The sequence below is a fragment of the Adiantum capillus-veneris genome, chromosome 7 (assembly GCF_014529385.1).
Source record: "Adiantum capillus-veneris isolate H3 chromosome 7, ASM1452938v2, whole genome shotgun sequence".
Lineage (NCBI taxonomy): Eukaryota > Viridiplantae > Streptophyta > Polypodiopsida > Polypodiales > Pteridaceae > Adiantum > Adiantum capillus-veneris.
In genome coordinates, this window is record NC_140937.1 from 150,705,413 (window position 1) to 150,733,095 (window position 27,683).

Sequence of the window (27,683 nt, forward strand, 5' to 3'; positions counted from 1 at the left end):
TCCTTGGACATGGCCATTCCAAAACGGCCCCATCTTTCGGATACTATGCCCTAAATACTTGACCTCATGCAAAGAATTCACATTTAGATTCCTTTGCATAAAGGGAGTGGGTCCTTAACAATTGGAACATTGAACGTAAATGTTCTTCTTATCAAGATATCATCCAAAAAGATACCACAAAACATCTTAGATAGGGTCTTAACACACTGTTCATGAGCTTCATAAATGTAGCTGGTGCATTTGTGAGGCCAAAAGGCATCATCCAAACTCATAGTGCCCATATTTAGTACAAAATGCCGTTTTGGAAACATCCTCGGCCTTAATTCTTACTTAATGGATAACCCGATCTTAAGTCAATCTTTGTGAAGAATTTCACCCCTTGTAATCGATCAAAAAGATCCTCCATTCTAGGCATTGGGATCTATTTTTCACCGTAATTTTATTCAGTGCTCTATAGTCGATGCAAAGTCGCATAGAGCCATCTTTTTTCTTCACCAATAAAATTGGCGAAGCCCAAGGTGAATTGTTGGGTTGTATAAACCCCTTATCAAGGTAATCCTTGATTTGCCTTTCCAAGGTAGAATCCGTATGCACGTACAGATCCGTATGGTACGATACGTTCGTACAGTATCATACGGATCTGTACTATACGGAAAAAATTTGGATTGAAAAAAACCAGAGCGCATTGGTACTTTTTGGTTCGCCCTTCTCTAGTCTTATCCTAGTGCCTACTTTTACAGACATTTCTTTGCAACAGTGAGCACAACTTTCATTTGCAGAGCCTTGCGTAGAGACTTCTTCAATTTCTCACATGGTTTTCAAAAAAACATACGAATTTTACGTACCTAACAACTCAATTTATTTGGTACTACGTACAAGACGTACCGAATAAGTACCGTACCTTACGTACCTTACCACCTTGTGCCTTTCTACTTCTTGTTGTTGTGTTTCACTCAGCCTGTAAGGTGGTTTAGATATAGGACATACAACCCTATCTAAGTCAATTGGGTGATTCACATCGCCCCTATCTCGTGGAAGGCCTCAAGGTAAGTCACATGAAAAGACATCTTTAAATTCATCTAACAAACCACTTAATTCATTACTTACATTTAATTCACAAAAATAAATATAGTGTTGCTTTATATTACAAGAAGAAAAATTACCTATATAGGGAGAGAAAAGCCACTCATAGTTACTCGGAAACGCCACCCTGTGGGCTGGGAACGTCGGAACGGCGTTCCGGAGGGGTTTCATGGTCTGGAACGGCCAGACGTTCCGGACAAGCATTTGGTACCGGAACGACCCGGAACAACTCGAAGCGGTTGGAAATGGCAGATTTTTAGATTTATGTGCTTTATCTTGTGAGGCTCTCCTTTATTAAATGCTCTTCCCCCCACCCCTTACCTTCACAATGCCCACAAGCTTTCAAGGGCCAAAGCTCAAGCTCTACCCTCTCGAGTCTCAAGTCTTGACTCTCAAGCTCTAGCCTCGTTAGTCTAGACTCTAGACTCTAGAGTCGACAAGGCTCTCCCCCTCTCTCTCAAGCTCTCTCGAGTCTCCCTCTCTCTCTCAACTTTTAAGCTCTCTCTCTCTCTCTCTCTCTCTCTCTCTCTCTCTCTCTCTCTCTCTCTCTCTCTCTCTCTCTCTCTCTCTCTCTCCCCACTCCACTCATCACTCCTATCCTACTAGTTCAGTCCTATTTTATTTTATTTCATGTTATATTTTGTCCTTTTTCTGGTCACCTAGAGGGCATTGACAGTTGTACATCGATTTTGTCTCATAGGTCGAGTTCAGCCTCTAGTAGACGTTAATAAAGATTTCTTTCTTTCTTTCTTCTCTCTCTCTCTCTCTCTCTCTCTCTCTCTCTCTCTCTCTCTCTCTCTCTCTCTCTCTCTCTCTCTCTCTGTGCGTCCCTCCCCCCTCTCAAACTCTCGAGTCTATACGACACACCTCGCCATAGTAAGGTTCAATAGTCTTCAAATCAAGTTTTTTGTGACAATTAGAGTCAAAAGACTCTGACACTACTATTATTCAATCACACAAGCTTAAAATTGCATTATTTGGGTGTTTTTATGCCTCCCGTTCTGCACCGTTCCCGTTCCAAACCCCTCGCCGTTCCCGTTCCGGACCCCTCGCCAATCCCGTTCCACGTTCCAGGTAACTATGAAGCCACTCCATTCCTAGAGCGATATCAGCCCTTTCCATATTCAATATTTCGAAATCAAACTTATCCTTATATCCTTGGATCTCGATTTTCAAATTGGATACTATTGTATCCCATATTTTATTGTCTTGTCCTTGCATCTTATGAGCAACGTATTGATGCTCGCTCTTTTGTTGGGAAAGTTTTAATTTTTTGACCAGGGCATAACTTATGAAGTTGTGGATGGCCGAGTCATCGATCATGACTCTTAACCCTTATCCCACCATCAATCCATGAACTCTAAGTAAATCATGTGGCCCAAAGTAGGCTGCCATATGGAAGTTGACATACAACACTTATGTTGTATATCCTTGTCCAAGACCACTAAAGAATTATACTGTTTTGGATCATTTCGAGCGGAGCGACCATGTCTACGCGTGTCCCAAGAGCTCCCGCACGGAATGGGATAGTTCCCCTGTACTTTGGACGAGTTTTCACGCGAGAAAACTCTCCAAATTTGCAATCTTTCGCGATGGAACTATGCGTACCTGTGGGAAATTAGCAATTAGCAAATCCGATACATGTTCAAAAGGCTCTTGCCTTGGCAAACGCACATAAAACCCCGAGAATTGTACATGATCAATTGAGAAGCCCAACTAGTGGGGCATTATGTGCAAAGGGGGGAGAGAGATGCGCAAGAGCAACTCATCGCGCTACATGGGACAAAGAAGAAGGCAAGCTATCCATTAAAGCTGTGAACCTGCACCCACTACTCACACACAACCTAGGTCACTTATGTTGAAAATCAGCTCTCTCATATTTTTGGGCGACCCCTCTTAAGATGAGAGTCTAGAGAGAGTGTTGGCTTGCAGTTGCTCTCCTACTACCATGTGTCCAATTTGCTCCTTTTGGTTTAATTCCTAGTACCCACCAACTTATAAAGTTGTGACTTGCCCCGTGGCCAAAATTCTATTTGGCGCACACAAGCTTCCATACTCATCAGCATTCAATGCTAACTGGCTTGACCAGTCCTAAACTGACCGACCTAGATTCCCGATGTGAGAAGCCCGTTCGGCCTCATCCGTTTCACACTTGCCATGCAATGTCCACTTGCACCTTTTCAAGGGTTCCGGGGCAAACAAGTAAAAATAAAATAAATAAAAATATGTGGTACATATTTAAAGAAGGCAACGAGAAAAATACACCTCCTGGTGACATACCCCACCCTTGAAATATTGCAATCGACCTCACTTGCCTGCCAATAATACATGATGATATCTCCTGATATCACATATATTGTCACGTGACACATCCCAACCCTGTGTGTCCGTGGACAAGCTACAGCATAACAGGGTTCAGTCAGTCCAATCAAGTCTAGATTAGCAGTGATCTGGCACTTTTGTGAGTCTATTCGTAGACCGTGCATGCCCAGTCACTTAGCATAGATGCATATCCTCTGGTTGCACACAGCATGATCATCAGTATTCACTTCCGAATACATCAAATTCAGTCTAGGAAATTTTCCAGTGCATTTAGCCTATTTTCCCTATTTTTGGTATTTTTCACCTATTATTTTTAAGTGACTTTCCAACAAAAGTAGGTAGGGCAATTTTGCTAAGTTAATATATAAGCAAACCCAAGTTAGCACTTTCTGGCAGAAGAGGCAGCAGGAGCTTCCCGCTCAACAGGCAACTTCTCAGCAGTACCCCCTCAGCAGCCCCCAACGTTTTCTAGCGCTAGACCAACTCCCCCTTTCCAAGCGTTTTTTCCCAGTCTTGCATGATCGTCAACATCATCAACATCCCAGTTGTTTGCAGATTCCTCCCATCGCCAGAAGCATCAGCACTAGCGTTTTTGCTAGCATCAGCCATTATTGGCGTTTTTCCCTAGGACCGGTAACCCGACACCCCTCACAAGCCCTAGCGTTTTTCAGCCAAAAACGCTGCAGCTCATTGGCGTTTTTCAGCCCAGCACATAGCAACAAAAACCCAGATTTTCAGCAAGAAAAAAAACGCAGATTTCAGCAGATAGAAACGCAGCAGATTTAGCCTAAGTGGTTGCAGAAGATCCCGCAATTTTAGCCCATAAAAAACGCAGCCAAAACAGTCATTTTCAGCCACCGAAACAGCCCCGAAATTCAGCGATTAGAAGATCCCAGATTTCAGCCCTAAGTCGTCGTCGGCGGCGGCGGCATAGTCCAAGATGCATCAGTCCATTGCATACGCATTGTACCACTTTGTGCAATCAAAAGTAGACCACTCTCGCCGACCAGAGTGGGGCTTTGGGAGGAGGGTTTTACGTCGTCTGTGGTGTCGTATCTCTCTTCTCTCTCTATCTCTCAATCTCATTCACTTGCACGCACAGTGTCCATTCACTTTGTTCGTGATCATAGCACTTTCCATTAAGAACGGAAGGCTCTCCCTTCCATAAGAACTAAAAAGAACCCTTGAGCACGTTCGGAGCACTCATCTTGAGCAAAGCGCAACAATCATTCCGCTGCACCTAACATTGGTATCAGAGCTTTGGTAGTGTTCTGTATCACTCAAGGAAAGAACCACAAGATTTTTTTTTGCTTGTTGAGGTCGCACGAACCCAAGTTCGCTTGGGCGTGTCGATTCCTAATCGTGTTTTGTTGAAGAGTGACAGGAATCCCAAGAAAGAAGGGCTTGTCCAGCCTCCCCTTGTGTCTCTTTGCACTCATTGAGAGCGGACGGTGCACGTAGCGGCCGGCCAATCGACGTGAGGTGGGAAAAAGAAACCTTGGTGTGAGCGCAAGGCCGCCTAGGGGTGCGCCCGCAGAAAGGAATAGAACTCGGGTAAAGAGAAGATCCTTCTCCAACGCGATTTGCAAGCGAAAGAACACCTCAAGAACTTCAAGATCCTCATTAACCCAAGAACCCAAGAACCAAGACCCTCAAGAACCCAAGTTCCTCGTGAACTTCAGAACCAAAGATCATAGTGCATGGTCATCACCCGAAGCAGAATGGATACTTCGCATACAGGTGATGAGCATGAGAGAGGCGGCGAAGATTTTTTCCCACCAGGAGACTTTTTCGACCCTCCCCCCTCGCCATCTACGCCACGAGTTGCACTCACTCCTATGGAGATGATGGTCAAGTCGATGTTGGACATAATGGCACAACAACAAGAAACGAATCGAGTTGCATTGGCACAACTCGCCAACAAAGCAGAACAACAAGAAGCTAGCGAACGTGAGCGCGACGACAGAATTGCAAGAATTGCCGCAGACCAAGAAGCCAAGGACCGCGAGCGCGACAAAAGAAACGCCAAACATGCCGCAGAACAGGAAGACTAGCGCCTTGCTTTAGAACACGAGCGCGACACAAGAAAAGAAAGAAAAGAACTAAGGAAGGAGGAAGCGGCAGCACGAGCCGCAGCCTTGGAGGTAGAGCGTGAAGCTCGAAGGGAGCTACGCACTCAAGAATTGCTTGTCCAAGTCCTAACCTAGAAGATCGAACCACCCAAAGATCGTGGGAGTTCCTCAAGTGGTGCAAGCCACGACGCGGATTCCAACCATCCAGTCACAAAGAAGTTGACTTTCAATAAGTATGACGGTAAGATGGATGCTACGGTTATTCATTCTTGGTTGCATCAATTTAATGCTTATTTTGCAACAACTAAGAAGACAGGAAATAGCAAAGTTTTGATGGCAGCTATGTACCTTGCCGGTGATGCCGTCAATTGGTACCACGCATGGCAAGAGGCACAGCTAGCCACGCACCTAGAGGCAGCCGACGGATTCACGCCCCTTTCCTTCGATTGGGCTGATTTCCAAGACAAGCTCAAGGCGCGGTTTATGTCACCTCAGTACCTCGCACGATTGAAAGACGATTGGCGCTCTCTCAAGCAAAATGGTATGCCAGTCATGTCTTTTTCTAATCGTGTTTTGCAACTAGGCACTCAATTACGAAAATCGGATGATGAGCGCAAAGAGGCTTTTCTTTTTGGATTGGACGAGTATATCAAGTACGATGTCGAGGTACTCGATCCAATCGATCTCAACAAGGCGGTAGCGATTGCTCTCGCACAGGAGATGAAGCACAACAAGGGAAAGCCAAAGGAGAACAAGACTTTCACAAGTACCTCACAGACTTCTCAGAACCCTCAGAACGGTAAGGACGGTAAGAACGGTAAGAATGGTAGGAATGATAACTCTTCTAACCAATCTTCCAACAGTCTCTCAACAAAGAATTCTTCCAATGAATCTAAGGGTAAGGCTAACACAATTACTAAACCTAAGCTTACTCCAGATGAAAAGGTAGCACAAGGAATTGTAGGAGGATACATCACGTCGGAAGAACAAAGCACTTATTCTAAGGAAGGTCGTTGTTCTCATTGTCACATTAAGGGTCACATAAAAAGAACATGTCCTAAGCTTGAATCGAATGAATCTAAAGAACCCACGGCACCCACCTCCTCTGTCAATGCAATGAATGATAACACGAGTGTGCCCCAAGTTTCTCAGGACCCTCCATTGATGAATCTCTCATTAAATGTTATGGTCGTACGTCGGGGCACCGTTTTGTCATATTGTTTGACCCAGGTAGTATGCATGATGTGATCAGTTCCTCTCTTGTTGAGAGAGCCCGCCTCGAGGTTAGTCCGAGATCTCCTATCGAGGTCTCTGGCTTTCGTCCCGGTGTGGACGCTCTCATCACGAAGGAGTGCCTTGATGTGTTGTATGCAATTCAACAGACTGCCTTCACTAGAAGATTTGTTGTTTCTCCTCTCTTAGGATGTGATATGATTTTGGGCATTCGATGGTTTCGTGAGACTAACGCTCTCATTGATTTTGAGGCTAACATTTTAACTCTCAATGCCAAAAGTGATTCTCCTACTGTCTTTCATGGAGAGGACATTTCTCATTCTTCATCTCTCATTGCTAATATGCAGGACAAGATTGAAAGGATTCAGGAAAAGGAGACTCTGACGGTCCCTTTTTCTCCACAGCATGACACACAAGATTTGCATGATTATGAGAAGCATGATGATTTGAAGGATAATGCTTTGCATGATGGTTTGGATGACAAAGATAAGCATAATGATTTGCGTGATCAAGATGCGATTTCTCACAAGTATGATGAGTTGCATGAAGCTGATGTGATTGTTCACAAGGACGATGTGTTAGTGGATGCTTTTACTAGCGAAGCTAACCTCGTTGCAGGTTCGATCAATCACGAAGGATCGATCTTGGCTCTCGAGCCTTGGTCCAAAGAGCCCTCACACGAAGTATTATATGTTCGCATGATTGATACGCAAGCATTGTTCGAATGCTTCATTCGTGATCGTTTCATGTATTTTAGTCAGCATCATTATGTGATCCCTTTTCCTAGGCATGACATATTGTATGTTGAGCACATTTCTCTCATGGATGAGCACGAATGAATGCGGATTTTTCATGAAAAGTTGAAAAGTATGTATGTCAGGAAGTCACATTCCATGTCTCTTCCTTGGCATGGCAAGGTTTCCGAACGAGCACATGAAAGTATGAGCACCAAGCATGGGCATTTCCATAGTGATTTGCCACAGTTCATTGATTTCGATCAAACAGAAAAGATTCAATCTCATTGTTTGCGTGTGTTTGATGAACGGGTTGTCATTCCGTCTCTATGTTCATCTACATTGCATACACAGTCTTTAGAGAAGACAAGATTTTTTTTCCTTCACTCTACATGGAATGGGTATGTTCATGGTTTTGTGTTGGAGATAGTTTCAGGAATTTTCAGCCATGGAGATTCTTGAAGACGAAAGATGCAGGTCTCTAAACGAAGTTGAAGCAAGGAAGAAGCCACAGAAGACTTTGTGTCGCTTTCGGCACGTCCCAAAGAAGCAAGCGTTGCAGACCTTTATGAAGTTCAAGTACCGCACGACCCAAACATCAAAGTGGGCCGGCAAAGAGTCCCTTTCCAGGATTCCAGGTGCTATTGGCGATCTCCCTCGACGCCATACAATTCGGTACCAGTACCTCACTTTGAAAAGGAGGGGATGTCATGTGACACATCCCAACCCTATGTGTCCGTGGACAAGCTACAGCATAACACGGTTCAGTCAGTCCAGTCAAGTCTAGATTAGCAGTGATCTGGCACTTTTGTGAGTCTATTCGTAGACCGTGCATGCCCAGTCACTTAGCATAGATGCATATCCTCTGGTTGCACACAGCATGATCATCAGTATTCACTTCCGAATACATCAAATTCAGTCTAGGAAATTTTCCAGTGCATTTAGCCTATTTTCCCTATTTTTGGTATTTTTCACCTATTATTTTTGAGTGACTTTCCAACAAAAGTAGGTAGGGCAATTTTGCTAAGTTAATATATAAGCAAACCCAAGTTAGCACTTTTTGGCAGAAGAGGCAGCAGGAGCTTCCCGCTCAACAGGCAACTTCTCAGCAGTACCCCCTCAGCAGCCCCCAACGTTTTCTAGCGCTAGACCAACTCCCCCTTTCCAAGCGTTTTTTCTGAGTCTTGCATGATCGTCAACATCATCAACATCCCAGTTGTTTGCAGATTCCTCCCATCGCCAGAAGCATCAGCACTAGCGTTTTTGCTAGCATCAGCCATTATTGGCGTTTTTCCCTAGGACCGGTAACCCGACACCCCTCACAAGCCCTAGCGTTTTTCAGCCAAAAACGCTGCAGCTCATTGGCGTTTTTCAGCCCAGCACATACCAACAAAAACCCAGATTTTCAGCAGGAACAAAAACGCAGATTTCAGCAGATAGAAACGCAGCAGATTTAGCCTAAGTGGTTGCAGAAGATCCCGCAATTTTAGCCCATGAAAAACGCAGCCAAAACAGTCATTTTCAGCCACCGAAACAGCCCCGAAATTCAGCGATTAGAAGATCCCAGATTTCAGCCCTAAGTCGTCGTCATCGTCGTCGGCATAGTCCAAGTTGCATCAGTCCATTGCATACGCATTGTACCACTTTGTGCAATCAAAAGTAGACCACTCTCGCCGACGAGAGTGGGGCCTTCGGAGGAGGGTTTTACGTCGTCTGTGGTGTCGTATCTCTCTTCTCTCTCTATCTCTCAGTCTCATTCACTTGCACGCACAGTGTCCATTCACTTTGTTCGTGATCATAGCACTTTCCATTAAGAACGGAAGGCTCTCCCTTCCATAAGAACTAAAAAGAACCCTTGAGCACGTTCGGAGCACTCATCTTGAGCAAAGCGCAACAATCATTCCGCTGCACCTAACATTGGTATCAAAGCTTTGGTAGTGTTCTGTATCACTCAAGGAAAGAACCACAAGAATTTTTTTTGCTTGTTGAGGTCGCACGAACCCAAGTTCGCTTCGGCGTGTCGATTCCTAATCGTGTTTTGTTGAAGAGTGAGAGGAATCCCAAGAAAGAAGGGCTTGTCCAGCCTCCCCTTGTGTCTCTTTCCACTCATTGAGAGCGGACCGTGCACGTAGCGGCCGGCCAATCGACGTGAGGTGGGAAAAAGCAACCTTGGTGTGAGCGCAAGGCCGCCTAGGGGTGCGCCCGCAGAAAGGAGTAGAACTCGGGTGAAGAGAAGATCCTTCTCCAACGCGATTTGCAAGCGAAAGAACACCTCAAGAACCCAAGAACCAAGACGCTCAAGAACCCAAGTTCCTCGTGAACTTCAGAACCAAAGATCATAGTGCATGGTCGTCACCCGAAGTGGAATGGAAACTTCGCATACAGGCGATGAGCATGAGAGAGGCGGCGAAGATTTTTTCCCACCAGGAGACTTTTTCGACCCTCCCCCCTCGCCATCTACGCCACGAGTTGCACTCACTCCTATGGAGATGATGGTCAAGTCGATGTTGGACATGATGGCACAACAACAAGAAACGAATCGAGTTGCATTGGCACAACTCGCCAACAAAGCAGAACAACAAGAAGCTAGGGACCGTGAGCACGACAACAGAATTGCAAGAATTGCCGCAGACCAAGAAGCCAAAGACCGCAAGCGCGACAAAAAAAACGCCGAACATGCCGCACAACAGGAAGACAAGCGCCGTGCTTTAGAACGCGAGCACGACGCAAGAAAAGAAAGAAAAGAACTAAGGAAGGAGGAAATAGCAGCATGAGCCGCGGCCTAGGAGGCAGAGCGTGAAGCTCGAAGGGAGCTACGCACTCAAGAATTGCTTGTCAAAGTCCTAGCCTCGAAGATCGAACCACCCAAAGATCGTGGGAGTTCCTCGAGTGGTGCAAGCCACGACGCGGATTCCAACCATCCAGTCACAGAGAAGTTGACTTTCAGTAAGTATGACGGTAAGATGGATGCTACGGTTATTCATTCTTGGTTGCATCAATTTAATGCTTATTTTGCGAGAACTAAGAAGACAGAAGACTTGGTGTCGCTTTCGGCGCGGCCCAAAGAAGCAACCGTTGCAGACCTTTATGAAGCTCAAGTACCGCACGACCCACACATTAAAGTGGGGCGGCAAAGAGTCCCTTCCAGGATTCCGGATGCTATTGGCAATCTCCCTCGACGCCATACACTTCGGTACTAGTACATAACTTTGAAAAGGAGAGGATGTCACATGACACATCCCAACCCTATGTGTCCGTGGACAAGCTACATTATAACAGGGTTCAGTCAGTCCAATCAAGTCTAGATTAGCAGTGATCTGGCACTTTTGTGAGTCTATTCGTAGACCGTGCATGCCCAGTCACTTAGAATAGATGCATTTCCTCTGGTTGCACACAGCATGATCATCAGTATTCCCTTCAGAATCCATCAGATTCAGTCAGGGGAATTTTCCAGTGCATTTAGCCTATTTTTCCTATTTTTGGTATTTTTCACTTATTATTTTTAAGTGACTTTCCAACAAAAGTAGGTAGGGCAATTTTGCTAAGTTAATATATAACCAAACCCAAGTTAGCACTTTCTGGCAGAAGAGGCAGCAGGAGTTTTCCGCTCAACAAGCAACTTCTCAGTGGTACCCTCTCAGCAACCCCCAGCGTTTTCTAGCGCTAGACCAACTCCCCCTTTCTTGGCGTTTTTTCCAGTCTTGCATGATCGTCAATATCATCAACATCCCAGTTGTTTGCAGATTCCTCCCATCGCCAGAAGCATCAGCACTAGCATTTTTGCTAGCATCAGCCATTATTGGTGTTTTTCCCTAGGACCGGCAACCCAACACCCCTCACAAGCCCTAGCGTTTTTCAGCCAAAAACGCTGCAGCTCATTGGCGTTTTTCAACCCAGCACATAGCAACAAAAACGCAGATTTTCAGCAGGAACAAAAACGCAGATTTCAGCAGATAGAAACGCAGCAGATTTAGCCTAAGTGGTTGCAGAAGATCCCCCAATTTTAGCCCATAAAAAACACAGCCAAAACAGTCATTTTCAGCCACTGAAACAGCCCCGAACTTCAGCGATTAGAAGATCCCAGATTTCAGCCCTAAGTCGTCGTCGTCATCACCGTCGTCGTCATCGGCATAGTCCAAGTTGCATCAGTCCATTGCATACGCATTGTACCACTTTGTGCAATCAAAAGTAGACCACTCTCGCCGACGAGAGTGGGGCCTTCGGAGGAGGGTTTTACAACGTCTCTGGTGTCGTATCTCTCTTCTCTCTCTCTCTCTCAGTCTCATTCACTTGCACGCACAATGTCCATTCACTTTGTTCGTGATCATAGCACTTTTCATTAAGAACAGAAGGCTCTCCCTTCCATAATTACTAAAAGGAACCCTTGAGCACAGTTCGGAGCACTCATCTTGAGCAAAGGGCAACAATCATTCTGCTGCATCTAAGATATATTGTATGATGGGAATCAAAGATACATGCTTCCGGAAATGTAGCGTTGGAAGATTAGACAATCCCACCAACCTCGCTACCACACATATATCAAGCATAGAAGTCTTCTGGTGTACTAATCTTGCTCCATAGAACTGCATCAAGTCACTGTGGGTTCCATCTGAAAGGCTTCAAGATATAGTTGCAATAGTTAAGGTGAACCTGTAAGAGACTTGGACACTCCAAGTCAAGAATCAACCGCGACAGCACCAAATAACTACTTCAAAACAATTCACAGATCACAATAGATTTGCACTGGCCCGGCGGAGTTCCGTGCCTAGAGATATTGGCCCCAAAGATTGCGCCCCTTTCGGTATTTCTTTTTATATTAATCAGTTCAAAGTACAAGAGAGTGGATCGGGATTTACTCTCGGACTCTGCATCCACATGCTCTGAGAAGTGAGGCCCTCACCACTAATTTAAAGGTTACAAGGGATGCCCAAAAGCAGAGCCCCAAAAGCTTCAAATCAAAACCAACTGCTCTCTCTCTCTCTTAGAGAGTCTTTTTTTTTTTTTTTAGCAAGTTCTTTCTCTTTCTCATGGCGTAATCTCCAAAAAGCAAGATCCGCGTCGCCTCCGCGATTTCCAAAAATTAGGGTTTCTGACAGAAATTAGGGTTTGCAGGAATTTTAGGGTTCCTGTTGTCCGCCACGTCATCACTTTGTGACATACCCCCCTCTTGAAAGCATTGTAATCGACCGCGATTACGCCTGCAAAACCGACAAAAGCCATAAACCGTCTTAGCAGACACTGACTGTTAGTACCTACGTACTAGGAACACACATCTAGCATATGTACAAAATCGACAGTCACATCACACGACATCACAAGACATCACCAGACATCACAAGACATCACATGACATTCAACATTCATTCGGATCTTAGACCATGATTTATCGGCAATGTAGCTAGCAATCACATCTAGGTCCAATCGGGACCTCATCGATGTCCGATTGACTATCCCCTATTGCAACCATGTCTATTCGAGATCAATCAGACCAAAATGCTGCAGTCATTTTGGCTATCAGTTCCTTCACTCACAAGAAGTCAAGAACAAATCAGTATCATTATCAGGGATTCCATTTCATAAAGTCATCCAGTAAAATACTGTCAGCTCTCAGTATCCCTGAAGCTCAAAGAGACATCAGTGACTTTAGTATCAAAATTGAGGCATCTGTTGACAAGGGAGCGGAGTGACTCCCCTCTTGTGCATCCCACTGCACCAGATCTCCGGCCAAGCTGAATTCTGGGTTCCGTTTGGAGTAGACTATGCTAAACCAAAACATCGAGGTAAAGTTTCACAATCCGAGGAGTATCTGCTAGGTCCTCCTCCTCCATCCACTTCACATCAAATGCAGGAAAGTTCTTGAACTTAACCAAGAACCGCCTTCGGACTTTACCTTTCTTCGTATCGTTATGTGCCAAAATCTGTTCAGGAACAAGGATCTCCTCCTTTTCTTCCACTTCGGGTTGCTCATCAGGCTCCCCATCATCAGGCACATCACCCTTAACAGGTTTCAAGAGACTCACATGCAATGCATTGTGAATCCTCCAAGTATCTGGCAATTTCAATCGGAAGGAGACATCATTTACCTTGTCAGTGATCTGGAAAGGTCCGTAGTATCGCATACTAAGCTTTGGAAAAAGCCTCTCCTTTCCCTTTTTCTTTCGTAGGTGTGCCTTCTTAAAACGTAAGAGCGCCCAATCATCCTCCTTCAATTTCAAGTCGCGACGATGGCGATCCGCTGCCTTTTTCTGTCGTTCTTGAGACTCTTACAAAGTCTCACGAACCTTGGCAAAATTGAGCATCATCTTTGTTGCATCGCCAATCAATTGACGACGCTCCTTCTCTCTTTGCTCCGCCTGAGTAGGCCGAAGCGGGCCATACTCTCTGTCTGAATCTTCGTTGTGATCCCAGCCCGCATCTCCAGATGCAGAGGGAGTTGACTGATCATTGCCTGAAGCCATAGGTGCCGCGGAAAAAAAAAAATCGGGGATCGGATTTCCCGTAGAAGAGAAATCGGTTGTGCTCTAATACCACTATAATAGATTTGGACACTCCAAGTCAAGAATCAACCGCGACAGCACCAAATAACCACTTCAAAACGATTCACAGATCACAATAGATTTGCACTGGCCCGGCGGAGTTCCGTGCCTAGAGATATTGGCCCCAAAGACTGGCGCCCCTATCAGTATTTCTTTTTATATTAATCAGCTCAAAGTACAAGAGAGTGGATCGGGATTCACTCTCAGACTCTGCGTCCAGATGCTCTGAGAAGTGAGGCCCTCACCACTAATTTAAAGGTTACAAGGGATGCCCAAAAGCAGAGCCCCAAAAGCTTCAAATCAAAAGCAACTGCTCTCTCTCTCTCTCTCAAAGAGTCTTTTTTTTAAAAAAAAACCAAGTTCTCTCTCTTTCTCATGGCGTAATCTCCAAAAAGCAAGATTCGCGTCGCTCATCATCATTATAAAAAAATAAAAAATAAAAAATATAACTTTTTTTTTTAATTTAGCCTCCGCGATTTCCGGAAATTAGGGTTTCTGGCATAAATTAGGGTTTCTACTGTCCGCCACGTCATCACTTTGTGACAGAACCAACCTATTCAGACTCTTCCATCCATTTAGCATCCAAAGATGGATAGTTCTTGAACTTCACCAAATAGCATCTTGCAACCTTTCCTCTAACCTTCCTTTCCTAATGTGCCAATATTTGTTCAAGAACAAGAATCTCATCGAATTCTTTCACTTCGGGTTGTTTCTCATCAAGAAAATTCTTTGGCACATCACCAGTGAAGGGCCTTAAAAGGTTGACCCTGAAACGCATTATGTATTTTCTAGCCTTCTAGTAGCTTAAACCTGTAAGCTACATCGTTGATCTTTTCCGAAATTTGAAAAGGATCATAATATCGCCTACTGAGCTTTGGAAACAAATGTTCCTTGCCTTTCCTTTTCCTTAACTTGGCCTTTTCAAAGCGTAAAAGTATCCAATCACCAAGGAAAAAAACAAGTTCACGATGGTACGATCAATAGCTTTCTTTAGCTTAGCCGGAGTCTTCTCAAGAGCAAGCTTTATCTTCCTGTATGTTTCATCTATATCTTGCACATATTTGTCTGCCTCAAACATCTTGTCCTTAATTCGCACAATGGGTGGGACTTTCTTCCCTCCTTCCACTCTCTCGAATGGTGCCTTACCTATTGATGTATGCAAAGTGTTATTGTAAGCATATATCAACCAATGGGAGATGTGTATTGCCTTGTGCTCTGACACATAACATTTGAGAAGATCTAGGACAATAGAATTTGCCTCTTCTAACTATCCATGAGTTTGTGTATGAAACGAAGATGAGAACTTTAGCATAGTGCCCATGTTCTCAAACAATCCCTTCCAGAAAAGAATCGTTATACATGGTATTAGAGTTACACCACCTTTGCTTCGCCATTTTGTACGGCTAGTGATTGTCTCGGGCTGGCCACCCATCACACATCATGTATGTTGCATGGGCGGACACTTTAGCACGTGTCCGGCCGGTCATTTTTGAGCCTGGCTAGGTGCACACACATTTTTAGCCAGGGCTTTTATGTTTTTTGCACCAGTTACACTTTTTTGCCCTGCCTCAACCCAACATTCTATAAAAGGAATGCTTGGGGTCTTGTAGTCATTCATTGTGTATTGAGAGTATCATTTGCAGAGCACTTGTGTTTCTAGTGTTTTCTCTCTCTCTCCCTCCAGCATTTCCGGTGCGTGGCTCTCACCCTCTCCGCTACTCACTCTCACATGGTATCAGCCACCAACATGGCGGAACTTCATCGATCACTCCCTTGAGGCCTAGCGCTGGCATTTTTGCACCTCTTCGTCCCGGAAAAGTGCACACTTTGCCTAGCGTTTTCTGCATCTTGCTAGCGTTTTTTGGAAACCTAGAGTTTTTGCATCTTATGGCCTTGATTTGCATCCTCTCCAGGCAATGCTCCCTCATTCAGCCACAAATCGCACCAGATCTGCCCCAGATCAGCCTTGCGTTTTCACAGGCAGATTGGCGGTTTTTGGTCGATTTGCGTTTTTGGTAATTTGCTGCATTTTCTGCAAAACTCTGCCCTTGTACACCCGAGGGAGCGGCCTTGACTTGCCTGGAGTCTCTTCTACTATCAGGAATTTGCAAATCTACGCCATTGTTAGGTATCTACACTTGATCAGCACTTTTCTGGCACTTATTACTTGCTGTTTTTTCTCTGTTTTCAGCCCCTCGACGGCTGAGAAGTGCAAGAACCCCTTCACTACAACCATGGCAACGCTCCCGTACCGATCGGTGGCGTATAGGCATGCTGAATTCTCTATTACAGCAGCATTTTCAGCCCCCTTTGCAGCATTTTTTGGGCAGACAGCAAGCTGATTTTTGCCCTTTGTGCGGTCGATCCCTCCCTTGCTCGTCAGGACACCATCCGGTGGTTGTCTAAGCGGTTATCTTGGACTGCTACAGCATTGCAGACGGTACCTTCGTCGGCAACTTGAGCTCTCATCCACCTAACTCTGGGACCACTCTTTTGAGCACGCGTCATGTCAACTCCGAAGCAGAAGGGACAACAACAACAATACCAGAAGTGGACTACCATGTCTTCTACAACTACGGCCACTTCCACTTCTGCGACTACCTCGTCATCTGCCAACGCAACATCCAACAATTATGCCCTCACCCAGTTTGCTGAGGAAAAGAAGTTGGATTTACACAACTATGTTGTGTGGAGGACACGAGTCCGCGCCTACCATCGACTCTGGGAATGGTTGAATGATTTCACCCATTCAGCTACGAAATCTACCCTTCCCACCGCCACTCAGGACCAGATCGACGAGTGGGTGGATCGGGACATACGAGTCTTCACCTTTCTTATGATGAACCTCTCGGACCGCATCACGAAGGAAGTTTCCAAAGAGAAGCATGCACATCCATTGTGGAGACGGATTCTCGACCCGTTTGAGGAGACCTCGTTTGCCAGACAGATCACACTTGAACGGGAGTTGTACAACATCCAGTTCAAGGATTTCAACTTACTTGATGGGTTGACCCGCCGCATGCAGGAACTCTGGGACAACCTTATCTCTGCCAAGGGCGACATCACCTCGGTACGCATGGCTAGCCTCTTACTATTCACGCTTCCCTCACGCTTGATCCCTACTTTCAGAGTTTGCTCAAATTTGGACGTACCTCTTTTCCCACCTCGGACGAGATTCTCCCTTCCCTCAGACAGATCGAGGGGCACTAGACATTCAGAGCGGGAGGTGCTGTTGGTGCAGAAGGAGCTTTGATCGCTCAAGGAGGTAACAAGAAAGGTAAAGGTAAGAAGAAGAAGAACAACAAGGACATCGAATGTTACCACTGCCACAAGAAAGGGCACAAAGAATCAGAATGCAGAAAGAAGAAGCGAGAAGAGGCCAACAAGGAGAAACAGGCAGCCTTGATTGCAGTTGTAGCCTCTCATGAGACGATGGGGACCGCTCTTATCGCGACGACGGACCACGCTCTTGCTACATCGCAATCACGTACTTAGGTTGCCGACAGTGGATCTACCACTCACATGACTCCCCAACAGACTTGGTTTAGCTCTCTCAAGGAGACTAATGGGTAGACAGTCACTATGGGTGACAACCATGAGATTCCAATGTCTGGCACACGCCACATTACCCTATTCTGTTCTACCTCAGACCCGAAGTTAAGTTCAGTGGAGGCGCTCTACGTTCCGTACATGGCCTTCAACCTCCTCTCTGTGTCGAGTTTAGACTCTCAAGGAGCTGACATACACTTTAAGAGTGGCACGGTGACCATTTTTTATTCTACGACAGGTACTATTCTTGCACGCGGTGAGCATGATGGATCTCTATACCGCCTCACTGCTCTTCTGTCTCGGACCACCTTGTACTCTTTATAAGAGCCCTTGGAGCGTCACTCTGCAGAGCATCTGGACGCAGAGTCTCAGAGCAGAGGTTCCTCGGGGGTTGTACTTGGCAATGATTAATGATAAAGAAATACCAAAAGGGGCGCCAGACTTTGGGGCCAATACCTCTAGGCACAAAACTACATCGAGCCGTGTCGGCTCTCTCTCTCTCTCTCTCTCTCTCTCTCTCTCTCTCTCTCTCTCTCTCTCTCTCTCTCTCTCTCTCTCTCTCTCTCTCTCTCTCTCTCTCTCTCTCTCTCTCTCTCTAAGCTCAAAGAATTTTGAAGTTTCTGTTCGCGTGTTGCTATTGATTTCTCGCTTGGAGTGTCCAAGCCTGTTACAATGGTATCAGAGCTCCGAAAGATTCTTCTTCTACGGAGGATCTGATCCTTTTTGCATCACACACAGTTTTTCTGAAAGAATCTTCATGCCCCGTTCCCGGACTTGTTAGCTACTCCCACCCTTACTTCATCGCGCATCGAGCGCGATCCCGTCTTCATCGCTTTGCCTTATAGGGCATAAGCCACAAAGAACCCCAGATTACACATGGGTTTTCGCGAAGAATTTTACAAAGATAACACCTCTTGGGGAGGGAAGCAAAGAAAAGTTGAAATCCGACGCGAGAACTAAAGAAAAGAATGAAGACTTGGGACAAATTTTAGGTAAAAAAGTTTGCCAAAGCGGAGTACAAGCATCAACTGCAGATTGACACGTGTATGAAAAGATTGATCAAGTACTCCAGAGACCCGAGATTTGCAAAGCATCTGAAGAATTACCCGATTGATGAGATTTACTCGAGATGGCATGTGGCCGTTGATTCTCCTCTCAAGTCAAGAGGAAAGTTGAAAGGACAAACAAGTGCAGAAAAGCGAAACCTGTACTCGTAGAAAGAGCTTGACAGAACTCTTGAAAAGAAGATGAATCAGAGGATCACAAGAAGATAAGCCAGAGAGAGTTACAGAGCAGTAGCCGAGCACGGAACAAAAGGAAAGACGAAAGTAAGACTGGTAGCAGATTTTGTGGGAACCGCCGACCTTGATCAGATGAACGAAAGTATCGAACTTTGCAGAACATGGGGCAAAGTGCGAGACCAGGAAGCCCTTATCTTCTTTGATGGAGAACCAAGGCAAACTTCGACCGAATTGGCGGCTCGATTTGGAATTACGCCCAAGGAAATGCGGCCACAAGCCGAGGCTATTCTAGCGGCACCCAGAAGGTATGTTTCCATTACACCTCTCATTGGCAAACTACATTTGCATTGTCAGGGGTATTTAGGACACGAGGACTTTTATGTCATGCCTTTGGAAGGGTGTGACGTCCTCCGAGGAATCCCTTGGTTCCCCAAGAATAGTGTCGTGGTCGATTATAGGGCAGGGAAAGCCATCTTGAAGAATGAGAAGGGCATACTTGATGGAAAACTAAAAGGCTAGTCCGTCCCACTTGATAAAATCCATTTTTTTTTGTTTACCCGATTTTTTTGAAAGAACTGAATGATGATTAAAGGTCATATGTCAGACCTCGAAAAAGAACGAGAAGATTTCTACAAGCTCAGGTTGACTGTTTCTTTGAGGGCTTACCAAGCGAGTTGCCTCCTTTGATTTCCAGTAGTACACCACTGAACCGGCCACCTTACAGAGTTAGCAGAGCCCAAAATGAAGAAATTAATGACCGAGGTAAAATAACTTCTTGAGAAGGTCTCATCCAACCTAGTACTTCACCGTTCTGATCGCCGATGTTACTGGTGTTGAAGAAAGATGGATCTTGGAGAATGTGCATAGAGCTCTCAATAAAATCACTATCAAGAACAGATTCCCTATCCCAAGAATCGATGATATTCTCGACAGACTTCACGGATCCTCTTGTTTCAAACAGAATTGATCTGAAGAGTGGATATCATCATATCCAAATTGCTCTTGGAGACGTCTACAAGACAACTTTCAGGACGACTTTTGCTTTATACGAATACCTGGTGATGCCATTTGGCCTTATAAATGCTCCAGTGACATTCAACCGTATGATGGATAGGATTTCCAAAGAGTACCAATCGTTTGTGGGCACTTCCTTTCACGACACCATTGTCTTCTCCAAGAATGAAGCAGAACACAGAGTCCAGACACCACCCATTGTAGGTTTTCCACGCACTGCAGAAGCATAAATTGGTTATAAATGCAAAAAAGAGCAAGTTTGCCTTGCCTAAGATACATTCCTTGAGACACATCGTCTCGGTAGAAGGAATAAAGATGGACCAAGCCAAAATTGAGACTATTCGTGATTGGGCTGATTTGAAGAATGTTCAAATTGGTTTGAAGCTTTCTGGGCTTGTGCCCATATTATCGGCAATTCATTCGAAAATTTGCAGAGATAGCTTCTCCTTTGCATTTATTGACTCAGAAGGGGGTTCCTTTTTACTTGGGGCTTGACAAAGATTGCAGCCTTTCAGACTCTCAAGGAAAAGTTGACTACGGGACCAGTATTGGCCTTGCCAGTGTAACAAACTTGGACACTCCAAGTCAAGATTCAACCGCGACACAGCAGAGATTCACTTCAAAACAATTCGCAGTTCACAATTGATTCGACACGGCCCGCCGGAGGTCCGTGCCTAGAGATATTGGCCCCAAAGATTGACGCCCCGTTCAGTATTTCTTTTTGTATTAATCTGAGTTCAAAGTACAAGGGAGTGGGAGGGTTCTCACTCTCAGACTCTACATCCAGATGCTCTGAGTTGTGAGAGCGCAACCCATCTATTTATTGATTACAAGGGATGCCAAAAGCTGCCTTTTAAAAGTTTCTTCAAAGTAAAGCAAGACTCCCAAAAGCTACTTAGCCAAATTGCATAGGATTTCAGCTGCTCTTTCCGTACAATACTCAGTGCAAAAAGCGGAGTTCCGTACGCTCAACCACGTCAACAGTGCTGCCGCAATTCACGTCGCAAATTCCGGGTTCTGCCGTACAGGGCCACGTTAGCATGTCTACGGGTTTTCCGAGAGTTGGCCAAGGTGCGTGTGTGTATCTGTTGCCACCCTTGTCCGGGGCCAATGGCACGTCACCAGTTTGCGACATACCCCCCTCTTGAAAGCATTGTAATCGCCCTCGATTACGCCTGCAAAATAGATAGAGGCTATAAACTGTCTTAGCAGACACCGACTGTTAGTACCACAGCACTAGGAACACACATCTAGCACATGTACCAATCGACAGTCACATCACAGGACATCACTTGACATCACTGGACATTACATGACAAATCACATTCAACAATCATTCGAGTCTCAGATCATGATTAATCGGCAACGTATTTAGCAATCGCATCTAGATCCAATCAAGACCTCTCACATGCCCGATTGACTAATCCTTATTGCAATCATGTCTATAGAGATTTATCAAGCCGAAATGCTACAGTCATTTCGTCTGTCAGTTCGTGCACTTAAACAAGTCAAGCACAAATCAGTATCATATTATCGGGAATTCCAATTCTTATAGTCATTACAGCAGAACACTGTCAACTCACAATATCCCTGAGTCTCAAAAGAGACATCAGTGACTTTAGTATCAAAAATCGTGGCAATCTGTTGACAAAGGAGTAGAGCGAGTCCCCTCTTGTGCATACCCGCTCCACCAAATTCCGCCCAAGGTGAGTTCCGGGTTCGATTTGGAATAGACTTTGCTAAACCAACTGCTTCAAGGTAAAGGTTCACAATTTGAGGAGTATCTGCCAAGTCCTCCTCCTCCATCCACTTCGCATCCAATGCGGGATAGTTCTTGAATTTAACCAAGAATCGCCTTATCACTTTACCCTTTATCTTTCTATCTTTATGTGCCAATACCTGTTCTGGAACGAGTATCTCCTCGTTTTACTCCACTTCGGGTTGCTCATCAGGCTCCCCATCATCAGGCACATCGCCTTTAAAAGGCTTCAGGAGACTCATATGAAAAGCATTGTGAATCCTCCAAGTATCAAGCAGCTTCAGTCTAAAGGAGACATCTCTTTTCGGAAATCTGGAAAGGTGCATAGTATCTCATGCTAAGCTTTGGAAAAAGCCGCTCCTTTTCCTTTTTCTTTCTCAGGCATGCCTTCTCAAAACGTAAGAGCACCCAATTGTTCTCCTTCAAATTCAAATCGCGACGATTTCAATCTGCTGCCATTTTGTGTCTTTCCTGAGATTTCTGCAAAGCCTCTCGGACCTTGGCAAAAGTAGTGTCCAAGTCCCGTGTGTATTGGTCGGCTTCAAAAATCTTATCTTTCGTGCTTAGGAAGGGTGGAACCTGCGTAGCACCTTCAATAATCTCAAATGGCGCCTTCCCCGTCAAAGATTGAATCGTGTTATTGTAGGCAAATTCCACCAAGGGAAAATACTTTTCCCATTGAGTCTTCTGATCCGAGATGTAAGACTTCAATAAATCCAGTACGACTGAATTTGCAATCTTCGATTGCCCATCTATCTGCGGGTGGAAAGATGGCGAGAACTGAAACCGCATGCCAATCTTCTCCCAAATAGCCTTCCAAAACAAACTTGTGAATCGGGGATCTCTGTCAGAGACAATTGTCTCAGGCATGCCATTGACGAAGGAAATTTGGAATGGCGGCCTCTACACCAAAACAAACTCCATTGCGCCACAAGGGAAATGAGATGAGGACACCACCTAGTCTTGGAAGCGTGGACTAGGACCGCTACACAAAGAGAGAGAGAGAGAGAGAGAGAGAGAGAGAGAGAGAGCTATCACTATGAATGAAGCATTAACCTTAGTGTGTGTACAAGGAATGGATAACTTCAAGCACTCCCAACACAAATAGCATGTAGATTACTAAACAACAACTCAAGAATTAGCCAAAATCACATCAAGCACTCTCACACACACATAAAAGATCTCTCTTAATTAACATAAGTAAGAGGAGGGGAGATTACTAGCATAAAACAATTTGCACTCTAGAATGTGCAAGAATGAAGTGAATGAATGAGCTTTATCGGCTCATGATGAGTGATACAAAGACTCAATGGGGCTGAGGGAGACTTGAAATTACAAAGGGGGGGGGGGGGGGGGCCTCTTTATATAGGAAAGAGAGTGATTAGAAGTGAGATTAAGATCCAAGTGCAATTTGTACAAATGAAGCTTGATTAGGGACATTCAACCAATGAAGAAGCTCCTTCCAAGTGATTTGTTGACCAATTTGTAACTAATTGGCTCCATCATCACTTGTGTTGTCTTCACTCCTTCCTCCATAGCTTGAGTCCAAGAGCTTCCTTATTTTAAAATGTAAAGAATCTACATAAAATCAATACATATCTAGTAATAATAGAAAGGGGTTGAATAAGAACTTATGAATTACAACAAGATTAAGCATGATTTGAGAGGTGATTAGAAGAGGAATTTATGATGGTTTTTTGAGCTTGAGGGAGAGGAGGAAGGAGGGGAGGGTGAGAAGACTAATGGCTTATTTTTAGAGAAGGACTCAATGTGGAAAAGGAAGGGTGTGTGTAAAGGTAGAGGGGGTGGTCTCCACCACAGTTGAAAAAATTGGCGTCCGTCATTTTGGCCATATCTCCTAGACCGTAGATGCAAAAATTATTAAAAAAATATGGTCAGAATCTCCAGCTCATCAGCTACAACTTTGATGAAGACAACTTTTCTTGGATCGGAGTGGAAGTATTTTTTTAAAATCCAGCAAAATCATGTGTCTGTTTCCTTCCTTTACCAAGTCTTCCACCTGGGTCCCATCTGTTTGAATCATCATATGGCTCCAAAGCCATGATGATATGAGCCACTCATGACCCTTGAATCATGGGTGCATGGCTCCACAACCACATCATATCTTTTCTTTTCACATTTACATATTTTCCCTTCCCTTTACCACTAGGTTCTCCCTTTCACCTCCGGTGAACTAGTCAAGGAAAAATTCCCATCAAATCATTTTTTGAATTTTTCCAAGAGGTTGTTCTCACTCTTTCTTTTATTGTAAACCTTTAGAAGCAAGGAAAACCAACAAAATATAGTAAACAAAAATTTGTGATAGGCTCGGATCATAGCCCCCCCAAACCAGGCTAGGGGTATTTATGTCCCTAGCCTACTTTCTTTAATCTTGGGCTGACCTTATCCTGATGTGATAAGGCTTTAGACGCCATCCATTTGTCTTGGTCTTGTGCACTTTAATAACGATGTTGCCCTTCTGATCTTGGAGTGCTTAGAGTAGTGCCCTCCAGAGAAGGCTATATCAAACTGTTGAATGAAAGCAAAAGCCTTCGGAGCATCTCGGAATCCGGTAAAGGATTCAAATTTCAATGATTGTCCACCCTCTTTAGATTCCTTTTTCTTTTTGTTCTTATCTTTAAGGAAATCATACCGGTTGGCACTATAAAAGTGCTTCTTCTTTGCATATAACATGTGATTGTCGGAGTCCGAACTGTCAAAGGATGACTCCTCCATAGAACTGTCAGAAACCGGTCGAAATCTGATCTTCTTTGCCTTTTTCTTGTTCTTTCCAAAACTTTGATTCTTGCTTCGCTTCTTACCCTTGCTGTCCTCCTCGCTCAAGTCGGAAGAAGAGGAAGAAGAACTGGGTAGTCCTTTGAAACGCACATGCTTCTTCTGCTTTGGTGCGGTTGCAAAAGAAGATTGACGGCCCAAGTAACCGGGGTAGTCAGTCCCCTTGTTGCGCTTCTTCAATTGCTTCCTCGATGGCTTCTTCGTGTCTAGAAGCTGATTGATTCGGGTCTAGATAACATCATTGAGTTCTTCTTCAATGAACATCCTCGGAGTAGGAGGTTTCTTGATTGCCGGCTTGATTGGTGTCTCAATGGCTTTCTGCCAATGAGTATGCAATTCATCCATCGGGTGCCAGGTCAAAAATTTTGCATGGCAAACTGAAGCATCTGCTTTGCGCACTCATCAAATCGGCTCAGAGATTATTAGAGCTCAGAGATTTTTGAAGTTTTTGTTCGCATGTTGCTATTGATTTCTCGCTTAGAGTGTCCAAGCTTGTTACATGATCCTTCAGTGACACGCCTCCCAATTGATAAGAGCTCCCCTAGACAAGAGTTCGAGCTGCCCGTTGATTGTCCAAGCAATGAGTAAAAGGGTATCAACTGCCTACTCCTAGTACGATAAATCAAAGTGCCCTACAAAGGACACAACAAGACAGAAAAACTGGGGAGTCTCGCCTCTCAAGTAAAGCGACATGGCCTCAGCAAAGAATAGGAACACATACAAGGCCAGCGAGTAGCCCTGATGCATAGAACAAGATTTTCGTGATAGTTCCATTTTTTATAGTTGTGGCTACAAATCATCAAGTTGTGCCCCTTTTTACAAAAAAATATTGTACATATTTTCATCTCTGTGAAAAACTTTATTTGATAATAAGCATAACTTTGACAATGATGCCACAAGAACTACAAATTCGACTAGGTAGATCTCAAGACGACCAGCTTCTCCCACACATGTGCTGAATGTGAGTCACATCTATATTTGTGTCAAATTTATGGTGGCTGCAACCATCTCATTGAAGTGTGCGAAGCAAGGCCACATTAGGAGCGAGCTCAAGAAGACTACCATGCAAAGCTTTCATTTTGTAGATGCAATAAGGAACTTCTCTCGATCTATACCATTGAGACTTCATGGGAGCATCAAACCTGTGATACCATTCCCTTGGTGCCTATTTTAAACAATAGAGCCTTCTTTTAAGCTTGCACGCCATATTCTATGTTGGCAGCTCACCACAATTGGCCATCGAAATTTCATGGCATATACCATACACCTCTCTAACGAGCGGAGAGGGACAAACCAGCCGATACGCCAGTCTGAACCACTAATTGAACATTGTATAGAGATCAGATGGGTGTGATCCGTGACTCGCAAGGTTGCCAATTGAGTATTACCAGGTCACAACGGTCAATGATGACTGGTCTCATTACACAAGTTCAGCTTTTGTCCCAATGGCATGGACTGATTCAGGTGATATGACGTTCATCAGCAGGGCAACAAGTCAAGCTTATATGAAAAAAGGAGCTTGAAGCCGCGTTAGCCAAGAAAGATTTTTTTTAGGGATACTCTTGGACTCTTGGAGACGTGGTCATTGTCTGACACGTTTCGTTGTGAATTGTCGTCGTGGGCCATGTTGGCCTTTGGAAACTTGACAATAGTTTAGGCAGCTCTCTCTCTCTCTCTCTCTCTCTCTCTCTCTCACAGATGTGGAGGAGGGACGGCACCTGGCAATCTTTGCCACTTGAGTTTAGGCTTGTGCATCACGAAGGACTGACGCTTCCTGTAGCCTTGGCCCTAGCCAGTAGTAGCCATCGAGACCTCAGCCGACTGATTGTAATACCCAGGGGCGCGAAAGCTTCAAAAGGAGAGAGAGAGAGAGAGAGAGAGAGAGGGCGTAACTTGGAGCCAGTTCACGTGAGAGTGAGGTTGCCAAGTTTCCATGGGAAATATAGCACACACATGAGAGAGAAGAGAGAGTGTTCTTTTTTAAAGGAAAAGGTAAGTGAGAGAGGAGAGAGAACGTCAAAAAGGTTTGGTTTTTCCTAAATTCAAAAGGGCTCACTTTTTTAAATTTTTTTCCTCAAGTGTGGTTTCCTCTCTGCTCCAACCCCTTGACGTAGAGCCCAATTACAACTTGTTGGAAACATATTGCCCTTTTTTTTTTGGAAACCATTAATGGGAACTGAAAAAGTTGGCAGCATGTTGCAAACCCAGTGCTCATGTGAAGTGCACCTTAGACACCTCTCTTTGGAGGCGCAATAATGTCTAAACTAGTCTTGCTTAGTGGGTGTTGTTATAGAACATAACATGAAATATGCAGTAAACAAGTACAAAGTGCATTGGCAAATTCAAAAAAAGAAGTGCATGTGTATTTATTAAACATATATGATGGTTGATTACCTTTATAGCTATCTGTAAAATGGTCCAATTTCATGGCTTTCTTTACAAGTGTTTGAGTAGTGAGACCAACGCGCTACTCTTTGCCATATGTGTTCAATTACTTGATTAGTTGTTTGTGCTTATTGTCGCCAAGGCTTTTGTTGTGGAACATGAGTGGACGAGTAGAACCAATTGATAGGCAACAACAATAGCTCAGCTTGGGACTTGATGAGCATTTGGGAAGAAGCAAGTTGTGTCCCATAGCGCTCACTGTACAACAAAGGGCTACTAAAGGGGGTAATTGAATCAAGCAAACAGTTGCGGCTTTCATTCTGCTTAAACCCTACTCCTTAACCTACTTTGGTGGTCGTTTGCACATTGTCATTCGGTCTGGTAATATTGGCCATTTACTCTCTAGACCGAGAATGCCATGGAAAGGCTTCTCAAAGCAGAAGTTGTGAATGATGTCACATCTATAATCATGGCAGCAAATGTAAAGCGGAGCAATGTGGAAAACCTATCGGATGATCATTCTGAGGATGTCTCTCTATGGGGAGACCTCTTCATAGAGTATTTTAATGCAATGAAAGCATATCTTCTTATTTTTCATTATATATTTTTAGTATCACGTTTTAAATACTTTGTGATTTAATTTTGGTGTAATAAAAGGCTGTGATTTTTTTCACATTACTTGTTGACCATGTAGGCTAGGAATCTCATAAAGTTTTCTTGTTTCTTCACTTTCTTCCCTTTCTTGCAGTTTCTTCTTTCTACACGTACATATACACATGGCAAGCGATAGCCCAAAGGATCATGATGGTTTGTATGCATCTTTGATGATAGGCCACAAGACATGTCTTGCGTCCCAATGCCCATCCTAATCACCTTCCACATCCTTGAAGTGATCTGAGTCACATGTTCGCCATCCACTCCACATCTTGTCTAGCTATCATACACTCATTCACCTCGCC

General features: G+C 44.5%; 1 protein-coding gene across 7 annotated transcripts in view; it reads right to left on the bottom strand.

Moving 5' to 3' along the window:
• The window catches only part of LOC147454806 (uncharacterized), a 185,805-nt gene extending 159,531 nt beyond the window's left edge, over positions 1-26,274 (bottom strand). For all 7 annotated transcript variants that reach the window (XR_015188699.1, XR_015188700.1, XM_086516645.1 and 4 more), the window contains exon 1: positions 26,058-26,274. Coding sequence is in view for 5 of the 7 variants with exons in the window: in XM_086516645.1 (XP_086372771.1) it covers positions 26,058-26,094 (37 nt within the window). In the remaining 2 variants the exon portion in view is untranslated. The remainder of the gene's footprint in view (positions 1-26,057) is intronic.
• Between the last annotated feature and the right edge of the window lie 1,409 nt (positions 26,275-27,683).